General features: G+C 42.4%; 1 protein-coding gene across 1 annotated transcript in view; it reads left to right on the top strand.

The window, feature by feature from the left end:
• Window positions 1–12,701, top strand: part of NEDD9 (neural precursor cell expressed, developmentally down-regulated 9) — a 184,260-nt gene that overhangs the window by 64,855 nt on the left and 106,704 nt on the right. The window contains exon 2 of the mRNA XM_059688603.1: window positions 2,407–2,589. Within this exon, the coding sequence (XP_059544586.1) occupies window positions 2,578–2,589 (12 nt within the window). The 5' untranslated portion in view covers window positions 2,407–2,577. The remainder of the gene's footprint in view (window positions 1–2,406; window positions 2,590–12,701) is intronic.

Raw genomic sequence — 12,701 nt, 5'->3', positions numbered from 1 at the left:
CAGGAAGGTAGGCCTGAGGAAGAGGCCTGGAAGACCTGGAAGTGGGTATAGACTCATTTGGACAAGGAATCCAAATGTCCCTGGACTTGGTCCATGGTTAGAAAAGGTCTCATGGGTCCCAGACAGACATGGCCTCTTGGCCAAACGAACTCCTCTCTCCTTGGAAAGGGACACAGCTGGGGGAGGCTAGAAGTTCAAAAACAGAAGGCCCATCCTGGCTGGCGTGGCTCAGTGGTTGAGCATTGATCTATGAACCAGGAGGTCATGGTTCAATTCCTAGTCAGGGTATATGCCTGGATTGTGGGCTCAATCCCCAGTGTGGGGTCAATGTAGGGCGTGCAGGAGGCAGCCAATCAGTGATTTCTCATCATTGATAGTTCTCTCTCTCTCTCCCTTCCTCTCTGAAATCAATATAAAAAAATACAAAACCCAACACAAGGCCTCCTGCATGGGGCTTAGGGCAGTACTGCATATAGAGAAAAGAGAGGGGTTGTATTGGGAAGGGCACCCAGAAAACTTCTGGGTCCTAGCAGCATTCACTGGCTTGACCTGGGTGGCAGTTACATTCATAACAATTTATTAAGCTCTCCATTTGGTTTATACAGTTTTCTGTAGGTGTGTTATATTTCACAATAAAGTTTTATGAAATCTCGCTACATATTTTATATATATATATATATACATATATATATATATATATATATATATATATGTATATATATATTATTCCTTGTGCTGTAATTTATGGGATCCTCACAGACAAACCCGCTATGAATAGCTGCCTTTAAGCTCAGACATCTTGTTCAGTTAAAATGTCTCAAGGTGTGAGTCCCTTAGGGGGAAATGGACAGAATGTTGAAAACACAATAACTCTCACTGCTGATTCCCTGCCGTCTGGAGCCAACACTCTTGGGTGACCATGGCTGAGTTCAGGCAGAGCAAATGAGTCACGGCCCATGTCCTCTTGCCTGGCCATGGCAAGTGCCTCAGAGGAAAATTCCTTTCCCCCTTAACCAGAGTTATAAATACTGTGTTTATCAAACCAAAATTACAGGAGGCTGCTCCATTCTAGTAGAAGCGAAAGGAGACCAACTCTCAATTACCCTCCGTTTGGAAAACAGTTCTAGGAAGACTTTTTTCCCCATAAGGGCAGCTGAGTAGGTCCATTACACAGTTCGCTGGACTTCCACTATGTGCCAAAACAACCCTTATTTTTCTGTTCCACATCTTAAAACATCCATTTAGTTGGGGTATTTTCATTCTTGATAGGAAAAACATTTTCCTTTTACAAATGTTCAGCTTCCTGATTCTGAAAACGATTTCTGTGTGCCCCACATGGTTTAAGTATCAGGGTTTTTCTAAGAATATACATTTCAATGAAGGTCCATAAAGACCCAGACACACACACACCCCATCCCCAAACTGAACTTTATGGCTGTGAGATGATGAAAGGGGGGTGAAAACTAGCCAGTACTAACCAACCAAAGCCCAGGCAATTCCCCAAAAAAAATCATATTCTGGGCTTTGCTTCTAAGCTGTTTAAAAGCCACGGTGCCAAAACACCAGTTTTCCTCATTTTCAGGAAACAGGAAAAGCATAGGATTCCGGTAACCTTTGCAAGTTGCTGCTGAGAAGTGGAGTCAGACATGCTCAGAGGCTTCAGAATGATAAAAGTAGCAACATATTAGATTTGTTTAAAGGGAACCAATGAGGCAGTGGGGTAGAGGAGGGGGAAAGGTTAAATCCAGAGGTTCTCAACCTGTGGGTCGCGACCCCTTTGGCGGTCGAACGAACCTTTCACAGGGGTCACCTGAGACCATCCTGCATATCAGATATTTACATTACAATTCACAACAGTAGCAACATTACAGTTATGAAGTAGCAATGAAAATAATTTTATGGTTGGGTCACAACATGAGGAACTGTATTTAAAGGGCCAGAAGGTTGAGAACCACTGGTTAAATCAATGACAGGAATAAAGTTGCGGATTATGAAGGATCACTCACTCCTCCTATTCTGCCCCAATAAGAAAAACACCTGGCAGACACCACTCAAGACTCCTCCTGAAGTTCACCTTTCCCTCTTTTGTGCCCTCACCAGACCCACTTCCTATTCCACAGAGGACCTGTGACATTTAATTGCATTGCGTTTTTTGGTTCTCCTTACTAAACTGTGGGTTCGTTGAGAACAGCTCCATATTTTATCTGTCCTTGAAGTTCCAGCTAATGCGTAGTGAAAACTTCATAACTCCTTTCTTTGATTGCATGAATGAATGAGTGATGGATTCCTTTCATGAGATATGAAAGTGGCTTTTCCAATGGCTATAACACAATCCTTAAATGATGAAAAGTGTCTCAGCCTTTCCTAGAGTTTACCCACTTCCATGATTCTAACTTTTTTTTTCAGGTTCAGGAAGCTGTGAATTCTGTAATGGTATGCCTGGCATGAGGACATCCTGTATTCTTTAGAGTTATGAAAAGGAAGAAACTGGTCAGCAGACTAAAGCACTGGAATTGTCCTTTTCAAGATCCAGAGCTCCAACATTCTTTGGCTTAAAAGAGAGAATCACCTGGGACAATGTGGGCAAGGGTGAGTACTGATGACAAAAACATACTTTTGGTGTGTTTGCCTTTTGTCCAGTTCAACTCAGACTAATTCTATTGAACAATAATACCAATGGTGTTTCGTTCTCACCCAGGATTACAACTCAATATTTGAAACTAAAAGGTTGATCTTAGGCCACCAGATTTTCCTGTTAGGTGAATCTTTTTATATGGATACACCGTGCCCACGGCAGCCCCTTCCACTCAGAAATCTCTGGGGAGGCAGTCTTCTGGGTACAGCTGGAGCGTTCTGCTCAATATGATTAGTGCCCAAGCAGGGCTGGAAGCTGACTCGCTGACCTTTTCAGAGGCTGATCATTTTGGTTATGGATTATCCAGTTCTCTGGTGCCTCCTTTTCCTGTCTGCCAATCACCTTTAAACCATTCCCCTTCCATTCAGCCATTCCAAAAATAAAAATAAAAAAAATCAACGTGGCTTATGTGGTGGTTAGGGTTAAAATGGCCAATTCTCCTATCTAACTAAGGCTCCCTAAAGGCTTTGTGGAAATTAAGTAGAAGAAGTGATATGCAATTGCACCGATTAATTGACATCTAAGGGAGGCAGGCAGCCTGGCATGGCACAGCAGCATTGGGGCCAGGCAGACCTGGATTGATGTCTTCATGCTTACATCTATCAGTACAGTAACCATGAGCCAGTTACTTGGCCCTTTTGAATCTCTGTTTCTAAATTTATAAAATGGTGATAGGAGGATTATATTGAGGATGAAATGAGAAAATGTACACAAAGTAGCATGTGCTCAAAAGAAAAATAATTCCTTTATGTGCTCAGATCATTCATTTGTTGTCTGTATCCATCAACACAAATAAGTAAGTACTGGGCAGGCACATCATTCCAGAAAGGGCCCGATTTCACTTGCAGGGGGAACAGCTGTACGTTAAGTAAAATGTCAGATGTTTTCTTTAAACATTTTGATAAGTATTTAAAGAATTTCTATGGAAATCTTTAAAAAACAATTAGACTATCATATTACCATGATGTTCTAAAGTAAAGTAATGACCTCTTTAAAAATCCCCCCTAGTCCTGCCCTGGCCAGTGTGGCTCAGTTGGTTGGGTGTCATCCTATGCACCAAAAGGTTCCTGGTCAGGGCACATGCCCAGGTTGCAGACTGGATCCTTAGTGCCAGGCATGCAGGAGGCAGCCACTTGATGTCCCACTCTCACATTGATGTTTCTCACTCTCCCTCTCCCCTTCTCTCTCTGTGAAAATCGGTTTTAAAAAACAAAAACCTAGTCCTGGAATTCTATAACAAAAATCTGTCACAGAATCAGACACTTCCGTGGCTTTAACCAAACCAAATTACAAATCTGAACTGGAACAAATTCCATTTATTTGTGATTCCTTAAATCATTTGGCATGAATGTTAATTTCTTAATGAAGAGTTAAATGAAAATCATCTCTTCTCATTGTTTAATACCTACTCAGCCAGTTTTATTAAATGAAGACAAAAACAGCAGAAGGGAAGGTGAGGGGAGAGAAAGAGAGAGAAAGAAGCATAGTATGCTGTAAAGTAAGCCAGTATTTCATCCCATATGAGTCCCTGCAATGAACATTAGCAATGTTCATTGTGAGAGTGGGACATCGATTGGTATTATAACAAATATATGTTGACCAGAGGCCTGGTGCATGAAATTCGTGCATGGGGGGGGGGGGTGGGTCCCCTCAGCCCAGCCTACATCCTCTCCAATCCGGGACCTCTCGGGGGATGTCCCTGAGGATGGGGCCAAAACCTGCAGTTGGACATCCCTCTCACAATCTGGGACTGCTGGCTCCTAACTGCTCACCAGCCTGCCTGCCTGATCACCCCTAACCACCTCTGCCTGCTGGCCTGGTCACCCCCAACTGCGCCCCCTGCCAGCATGGTTGCTCCCAACTGCCCCCCGGCCAACATGGTTGCCCCAAAATGCCTGCTGGCCTGGTCACCCCACACAGCCTACTGTTCAGTCGTTTGGTCACCCCTCACTGCCCCCCACTGGCCGGCCTGGTCGCCCCATGCAGACTGATATTCAGTTGTTTGGTCATCCCTCACTAACCCCCCTGCCGGCCTGGTCGCCTCACACAGCCTGCTGTTCAGTCATTTGGTCATCCCTCACTGCCCCCACCCCAGAGTTCTGTAGCACAGAAAGAGTATTCTATGCAGCTAAAAGAAATTATTAAAGGAAGAAGGTGGCAGAAAGTGTGAGGAAAGGCCTGATGAGAGAATGGGCCTGTGGGAATCTGGCTCTGGCTAGACTTGGTTGCTCCCCTGAGCTCCCTGGTGTTGGGATTTTCTGGTTCTAGCAACAACAATGAGTATACCATGAGGGCATGGCCAGCAAAATCCTTTAAGAAACCCTTTACACACACACACACACACACACACACACACACACACACACACTCAGCAAATAACAGCCAGGCCTGAGGTAACTGCAAATACCAATGAGAAAGTGGAGAGCCCATGCTCATGCCAGCAGAGCCATGAGAGAGCTGCAGAGAGGCCAGCATGGGCAGTCTTCTTCTGCCTTCCTGCAGGAATCAGTGGTGTGGGAGCAGCGAGTTCCAGTTCCCCAGACTAACTGTGCTCCTCCTTTTCAGTGAGTTCACCTAGGTAGCTTGATGAGGGCCATGGTGGGGGTATTTACACCATAGAAATTAGCAAAGACTATACATCAGGGCAGTTTGGTTTGGTTTCATTTTCAGAAAGCTGGTAGTCAAACATTTCCCAATGCACTACTGGGGATGTAAAGGAGCTGGCTCAGAAAAATGGAAAAACTGTAAAACTTATTTTTGCATTCCTTACTCTTCCCCTTTATACTAAGGCGGGAAGCTGGCAGTTGGACATGGTCTGTTATGGTTAATCTAAAGAAAGGAAAAAAAAAAAAAAAAGCCAGACTGAACTGTTGCCTCACAGAGGCCAAAAAGCATTGACTGTCAGAACTTGAAAATTTTGTTATTTTTTTTCCCCATTAAATTCAAGTTCAACTCAGGTCTAAAAGAGCCGTCAGACTATGTATTTACATATGCCATCTGTTTGTAATAAATGTCCTGAAAAGGAAGATGCAGTAAAGTGGAGTAAGTCATATGCTCTTTTTCTCACCTTTTAAAAAATATTATTATTCTGACATATTTTACAGAATATGAAGACTCTATCTACTGAGAATTAATACCTTACCTCCTTATACCTAAACTAGAGGCCTGATGCACAAAATCTGTGCAGGAGTAGGCCTTCCTTCCCCCAGCTGCAGGCACCAACTTCCCTCTGGCACTCAGGAATCGGGCTTCCCTCACACCTCAGATTTGTCCGAAAAGTCATCCGGAAGGACATCTGGTCTAATTATCATATTATGCTTTTATTATTATAGATGGCAATTTTATCTGTTCCTCTTTCTAGATTGTTCTGTGAGAGTAAAGATGAAAAAATAGGGACTGAAATGAAGAAGAGCTCTAATCTACCTTTATTAGTCTGCTCCATCTGCCATAACAGAGTGCCATAGACTAGGTGACCAAAACAACAGAAATTAATTTTCTCACAGTTTTGGAGGCTGACAGTTCAAGACCAAGGTGTCAGTAGGTGTTGTTTCTTCCAAGAACTCTCTCCTTGCCTTGTAGATGGTCATCTTCTCACTGTGTCTTCACATGGCCTTTCCTCTGTGTGTGTCTGTTCTAATCTCCTTTCTTATTATAAGGATACCAGTCATACTGAATTAGGGTTCACTCTAATAGTCTTATTTAACCATAATCACCTCTTTAAAGGCCTTATCTCCAAGTACAGTCACATTCTGAGATACTAGGAGTTAGGATTTCAACATCTGAACTGGAAGAGGGGTGCATGGGGACACAATTCAGCCCATAACAGTGCATAAGCATAAGCACAATGTATCTACAAGAAAAATTTGACCTAACAACATCACTGGTTGAGCTCCCAGAGAAGTAAATTCAGGAGGGATGGAGATTTGGATGCAGGAGGTTTGTGGGGAGCACTCTTGGGACCATTCACAGGCAGCCAGGACACAGGATTGGACAGAGGGAGAGGTGGGCTGCAGCTCTGTTATAATAAAGGCCCTGACTAGTTGCGTGGGCTCTCTGAGGCTGGGGTGGTCCGTCAGAGTTCTCTGGAATTGAAGCAAAGGCCTGGGCCTTTATACCCCTGCCTGAACCAGACGTAGGATGTGGGCTGTCCCAGGGAGGAGGCATGACGTGCATTAAAAGGCTCTCTTCAGCTGAAGACCAGCTCAGGAGGAGACTCAGTTGAGAGCTGCCAGTCACCAAGTTTTCAGGAGGTGACAAATGATTGAGACAAAGCTGTGTCTCTGCTCAGTACACTGCAGTGTCCATAGCAGAATTTCTCCAAGTGAATGGAAGAACTTACTATTAGCTTCTTAAGAAATTTCTCACAATGTATCTTAGTAGGTCAAAGGGCGACCTATTATAAAACCTCAAACATTTGGCCCAATGCTAGACAAATAGAAATACCCAGCAGGATGGTCAGTGAGTGTGACTTGGTGGGAAAAGTATGTTCTTTGGCGCCAAAGGAGATCTAGGTTCAAATCTCTGCCCCACCATTTACTGATATTTTGTGCCATCTCTGAACCTACAATTTCTCCTCTTAAAAATGAGGATAATAATACCAATTTTGTTGCACTATAGCAAGATTCAAATAAAAATATATACTTAGAGTGTCTGGTACAATGCTTGACGCGCCAAAAAAGGCATCTGAAAAAATTTAGTTCCCTTCGCTTTCTTTTAGCAAATAGTTCATTGGTGATCATCGATCACAACCCAGAAATAGAGGTTTGATCTCCTGACTTGAAGAATGTTTTCAAATTCTGGTGCAATCAGAATCACCTATAAAGAATATTAAAATATTGATTCCTGAACATGCCCCCCACTCCTCCAGTGAATCTAATTCAGAGGATCTAGGGTGAAAACCAAGAGTGCACAATTTTAGCAAACTCCATGGGGGTTTCTGATCCCCAGAAAATGTCAAGGCTCCCGCTCAAGGCTGTGGATATCATCTCAGTAGGAATGGGAGTCGGGTGCTTAGAAGATGCCAGAGGTCACTTCCACTCCCCCACATTGTCATTTGTTCTGTTGGTGTGGATGTGCCCATCACATCACAGAGACCTCTCCCCCTTGTATAACTTATGTCCAAAGAATCAAACCATTTCTCTTTTTTAAGAGGTAGTTTTATTGAGGTATAAATTATAACTACAAGGCAATTTAGGGCAGACAAGAATTTTATTGGGGGTGGATCCCCTGAGCTTGTCTGGGAAATGGAAAGCACACTCAGAGATGGAGTGTCCTGCAGGTGTGAGACTCACCGGGCCTGCAAACAGGCTCGTCTGGACGGAGACTTAACTTTCTCATTTAAATCAAGTAAGACTGAGCTCCCTGGACGGGACTGCTGAAGGCTTCCTGCATTTGATTATGGGTCACAAAGCCCAGCTGCATTGTAGAAATTATACTGTCAAAAAGACACTGACCAAGGTCCGGAAAGTAAACAGGAGCTGGAACACAGAAAGTGACCCCTGAGCATAGACGGGCTTTCACTTCCCCACCAGACATTTCCCTGATTTAACACGGGCCATGTGGTTTCCCAGTGTCTTCTGTGGCTTTCTGCTCCCACAGAGAGGCCTCATTTATTCTAAAATATGAAGCTTTGGGGGTTTCTTGAAAATGGTACTTTCACTCAGTAAAAATATGTCAAGATGAAAATGTTTCTGTGGGAATCCATTCGGAAAAAGGATTAATCTAAGAACATGAAAGGAACAGTCTATTTTCCCCAAGTGATCAATATCCACCAGACCTAATCACTTTCCATATGACCCCCACCCCCCAAAAAAATTCTTGAAGCAGCACAACAAAAATATTACAATACAATCACTGAGAAGGCTCGGGTGGCTCTGTACTCATCATCTCTCAGACGAGCATCACAGTGCAGGAATTGGTGAGCTTTTTCATTCTTAGACCCATTCTGAGTTCTCTTATTGATGAAGGAGGTTTCTGGCATCATTCTCCCAAAACCTGCCTTCATTCTATTTTTTAAAAATATTTCTCCACGTTTGGCCAGGGCCTTATAACACACACAGAGTCACTGTCACACTAGAAGGAACCGTCCTTTAAGTGCTACCTAGAGTCCCCCTCAGTCTTTACACTGGCTCATTTAGAGAAGCATCTTTGAGTAAGACATCCAATTAAACAATAGGTTTACGTCTAGTGCTTCCGTCCTGTACTCAGATCTCTCTCCACCTCTGTCCTGAAAGCTGCCATTCCTTAGATACACAGAATTTTATAGCTGGAAGAATGCATGAGTTAGAGTAGGACTGCAGTAAGCTGCAGTAACAAGTCAACTCTATAATCTCAGGGGCTTAGCACAGCACAGCTTAGTTCTCACTCCTTTGACAGTCAATGTGCAGCTCTCCTCAGGGATCTGGTTTTCTGCCATCATGTGGCCCCATCATCTCATCAGCCTTCACTTTCATCTGTGTAGATAGGGAGGTAGAGGGTATGAGACATTATAGGGAGCAGGACAGGAAAGTGGAGTAACTAACTTCCACCAGCATTCCATCGGCCCAAACAAGGCTGAGAAATGTAGAGAAGCACAAAGATGCTAGTGGCGTTTGCCTAAGAGAGTCCTTAGGTGCCCTTTGCTTCCAATCCCTTCAAGTTTTGTTTTGTTTTAATTGAAGCAATCAAGACCCAGAGAACATAAGTTACACACAGTTAATCAGTGACAGTTCAGTTCAGTGCTAGCCAAGAGTCCTCTCATCCATTCCTATTAATTCCAGAAATCTCAAGATACAATTGGAGCATTGTTTCTAGAACTTTCTAATCAGGATTCCAGGGTGAGGAGGACTGTGACCACCCTGCTCTGAAACCCATGGTTCTGGTGCTGTGCGCTCAGTCTGAGAACTGGACAGATGAATGTTTTAAGGAGCAAGTGCCAGTAGCAAACCCTAATTACGGGAAAGGCTTCTTGGCTCCTAAGGGATATAAAATTACTTCTCGGAAAGTCAAGAAAAATAGAAACAGAATACCCTGTAATGCTTTATTCAGAGGCCAAAAGTCACCTTTAAGGTTGCATTTTGTGCTTGATTCTGTCAAGATAGCTGAGAGGGAGGAGACAGAATTTTATAGGGAGAGCAATTCTGAATGTCAGCCTGGCTTGCAGCTATTACATTGAAAGATTGTCCTCTTCATAGTTGAGATCAAATGTGAGAAGAAACAGACTCACAAACAATACCTAATAAAGAAAGAGAAACGGGGTGCAGCACATTGACTCTCCTTGGAGAGTCAGACAGCTGTCTGAAGATCCGTGCTTCACTGGTGGAAAGCACTTCTGTGTGGAAATGTGGATAAACCTTCTCCTCACTTGTGACCATTTATATCAGTGATGGCGAACCTATGACATGCGTGTCAGAGGTGACACGCGAACTCATTTTTTTTGGTTGATTTTTCTTTGTTAAATGGCATTTAAGTATATAAAATAAATATCAAAAATATAAGTGTTTTACTATGGTTGCAAATATCAAAAAATTTCTATATGTGACATGGCACCAGAGTTAAGTTAGGGTTTTTCAAAATGCTGACACGCCGAGCTCAAAAGGTTCGCCATCACTGATCTATATCAATGTCTAGTGAACACTTAGTTATGGACCTATTTTTTTTTAAGTCTGAATTTATCATTACAAAGGTTATATATCTGGATTTTTTGCCTGGACTTTAAAATTTCAACCTGGAGATCTGGCATTGAGTAAAGGCTGCATAGTAGTCTCTTTGTTTTTTGTTGTTGTTGTTGTTATTGTTGATGTTGTTTTTTCTTTTATGTTTTCATTTTATTTTACTTTTCCTTTTATTTCAAGAAAAGTATTTTAAATATAATAATGTTACAATAAACATTAATATTGCAAGAAAAAATATCCTATGTAATAAAAGGCTAATATGCAAATTGACCAAATGATAGAACGACCAGTCGCTATGATGCACACTGACTACCAGAGGGCAGACGCTCAACACAGGAGCTTCCCCGTGGTGGCCAATGCGCTCCCACAGGGAGAGCACCACTCAGCCAGAAGCCGGGCTCATGGCTGGCTGGCAAGTGCAGTGGCAGTGGCAGGAGCCTCTCTGCAGCATCACTAAGCCATCAGTCAGACATCCCCCGAAGGCTCCCAGACTACAAGAGGGCATGGGCCGGGCTGAGGGACCACCCCCCCCACCCCCAGTGCACAATTTTTGTGCACTGGGCCTTCAGTTTTAAATATAATAATGTAACATGCAATAGATATTAATATTTCAAGAAAATTATTTAAATATAATAATATTACCAAAACTGTACTAATACAGTGTAATATCACAAAAGTTGTAGGAAATATTAAAAATCTGTAAATAACAGGATTACTTCTATTATATTCTAAAATATTTTTTTCCTCTGGCTCTATTTTTGTTTATTAGTTTATGTTGTTCATTATATTCCACAAATGAATGAGATCACGTGATATTTATCTTTCTCTGACTGGCTTATTTTGCTTAGCATAATGCTGTCCAGGTTCAACCATGCTGTTGCAAATGGTAAGAGGTCCTTTTTTTTACAGTAGTGTAGTATTCCATTGTATAGATGTACCACCATTTTTTAACCCACTCATGTACTGATGGGCACTTAGGTTTTTTCCAAATCTTAGCTATTGTAAATTGTGCTATTATGAACATAGGGGTGCATATATCCTTTCAGATTGGTGTTCCTGATTTCTTGGGATATTCCTAGAAGTGGGATTACTGGGTAAAATGGGTGTTTCATTTTTAATTTTTTGAGGAAACTCCATACTGTTTTCCACAGTGGCTGCACCAATCTGCATTCCCACCAGCAGTGTACTAGGGTTCCTTTTCTCCACATCCTTGCCAGCACCTGTCACTTGTTGATTTGCTGATGATAGCCATTTTGACAGGTATGAGTGGTATATCATTGTTGTTTTGATTTGCATCTCTTGGATGACTAGTGACTCTGACCATGTTTTCATATGTCCCTTGGCCTTCTGTATGTCCACTTTAGAAAAGAGTCTATTTAGGTCCTTTGCCCATTTTTTGATTGGATTGTTTACCTTCACTTTGTTAAGTTGCAGGAGTTCCCTGTAAATTTTGGAGATTTTAACCCTTATCTGAAATAGCATTGGCAAATATGTTCTCCCATGCAGTGGGCTTTCTTGTTTTGTTGATGGTTTCTTTTGCTGTGCAGAAGCTTTTTATTTTGATGTAGTCCCATTTGTTTATTTTCTCCTTAGTTTCCATTGCCTTAGGAGCTATATTGGTAAAGATACTGCTACAACATATGTCTGATATTTTGCTGCCTATGGATTCTTCTAATATTTTTATAATTTCCTTTCTTACATTTAAGTCCTTTATCCATTTTGAGTTTATTTTTGTGTATGGTGTAAGTTGGTGGTCTAGTTTCATTTTTTTGCATGTATCTGTCCAATTTTCCCAACACCACTTACTGAAGGTTGTCTCTTAGTTTGAAGGGTCTTAGGCAAACTACTTAACATTCTGAGGTCTCCCTTCTCCACCATAACAGCTAGCCAGGAAAAATAAATAAAAATTGTATCTCCCACTTGGCTGAAAATTAAGGGGCTGGTTTAATCTAAACATTTCTTATTACATAAAATCAAGTAACAATGATAATAGATTTACAACTGTGCCAGATTACATTACCTTATTTAGCTTCCTTTTTCAAAATACAAACATCTATATAATAAAAACCTAAGCGACCGTTATGGTGGAACTACCAAAACAACTGGTCGCTATGATGCACACTGACCACCAGGAAACAGACGCTCAACGCAGGGGCTGCCCCCACAAGGGGAGTGCTGCTCAACTAGAAGCCGGGCTCATGGCTGGCTAGAGCAGTTGCAGTGGCAGGAGCCTCTCCCACCTCTGTGGCAGCACTACGGAGCAGCAAGCCAAGCGGTAAGGAGCAGCGAGCCCACCTGTAAGGAGCCAGGGGTCCCGGACATCCCCTGAGGGATCCCGGATTGTGCGAGAGCGAAGGCCAGGCATGAATTTCGTGCACCGGGCCTCTAGTATTTCATATATTTATAGATCATAT

This window comes from Myotis daubentonii, chromosome 3, assembly GCF_963259705.1.
Source record: "Myotis daubentonii chromosome 3, mMyoDau2.1, whole genome shotgun sequence".
Taxonomy (NCBI): Eukaryota; Metazoa; Chordata; class Mammalia; order Chiroptera; family Vespertilionidae; genus Myotis; species Myotis daubentonii.
This window is presented reverse-complemented; position numbering and strand designations above follow the sequence as displayed.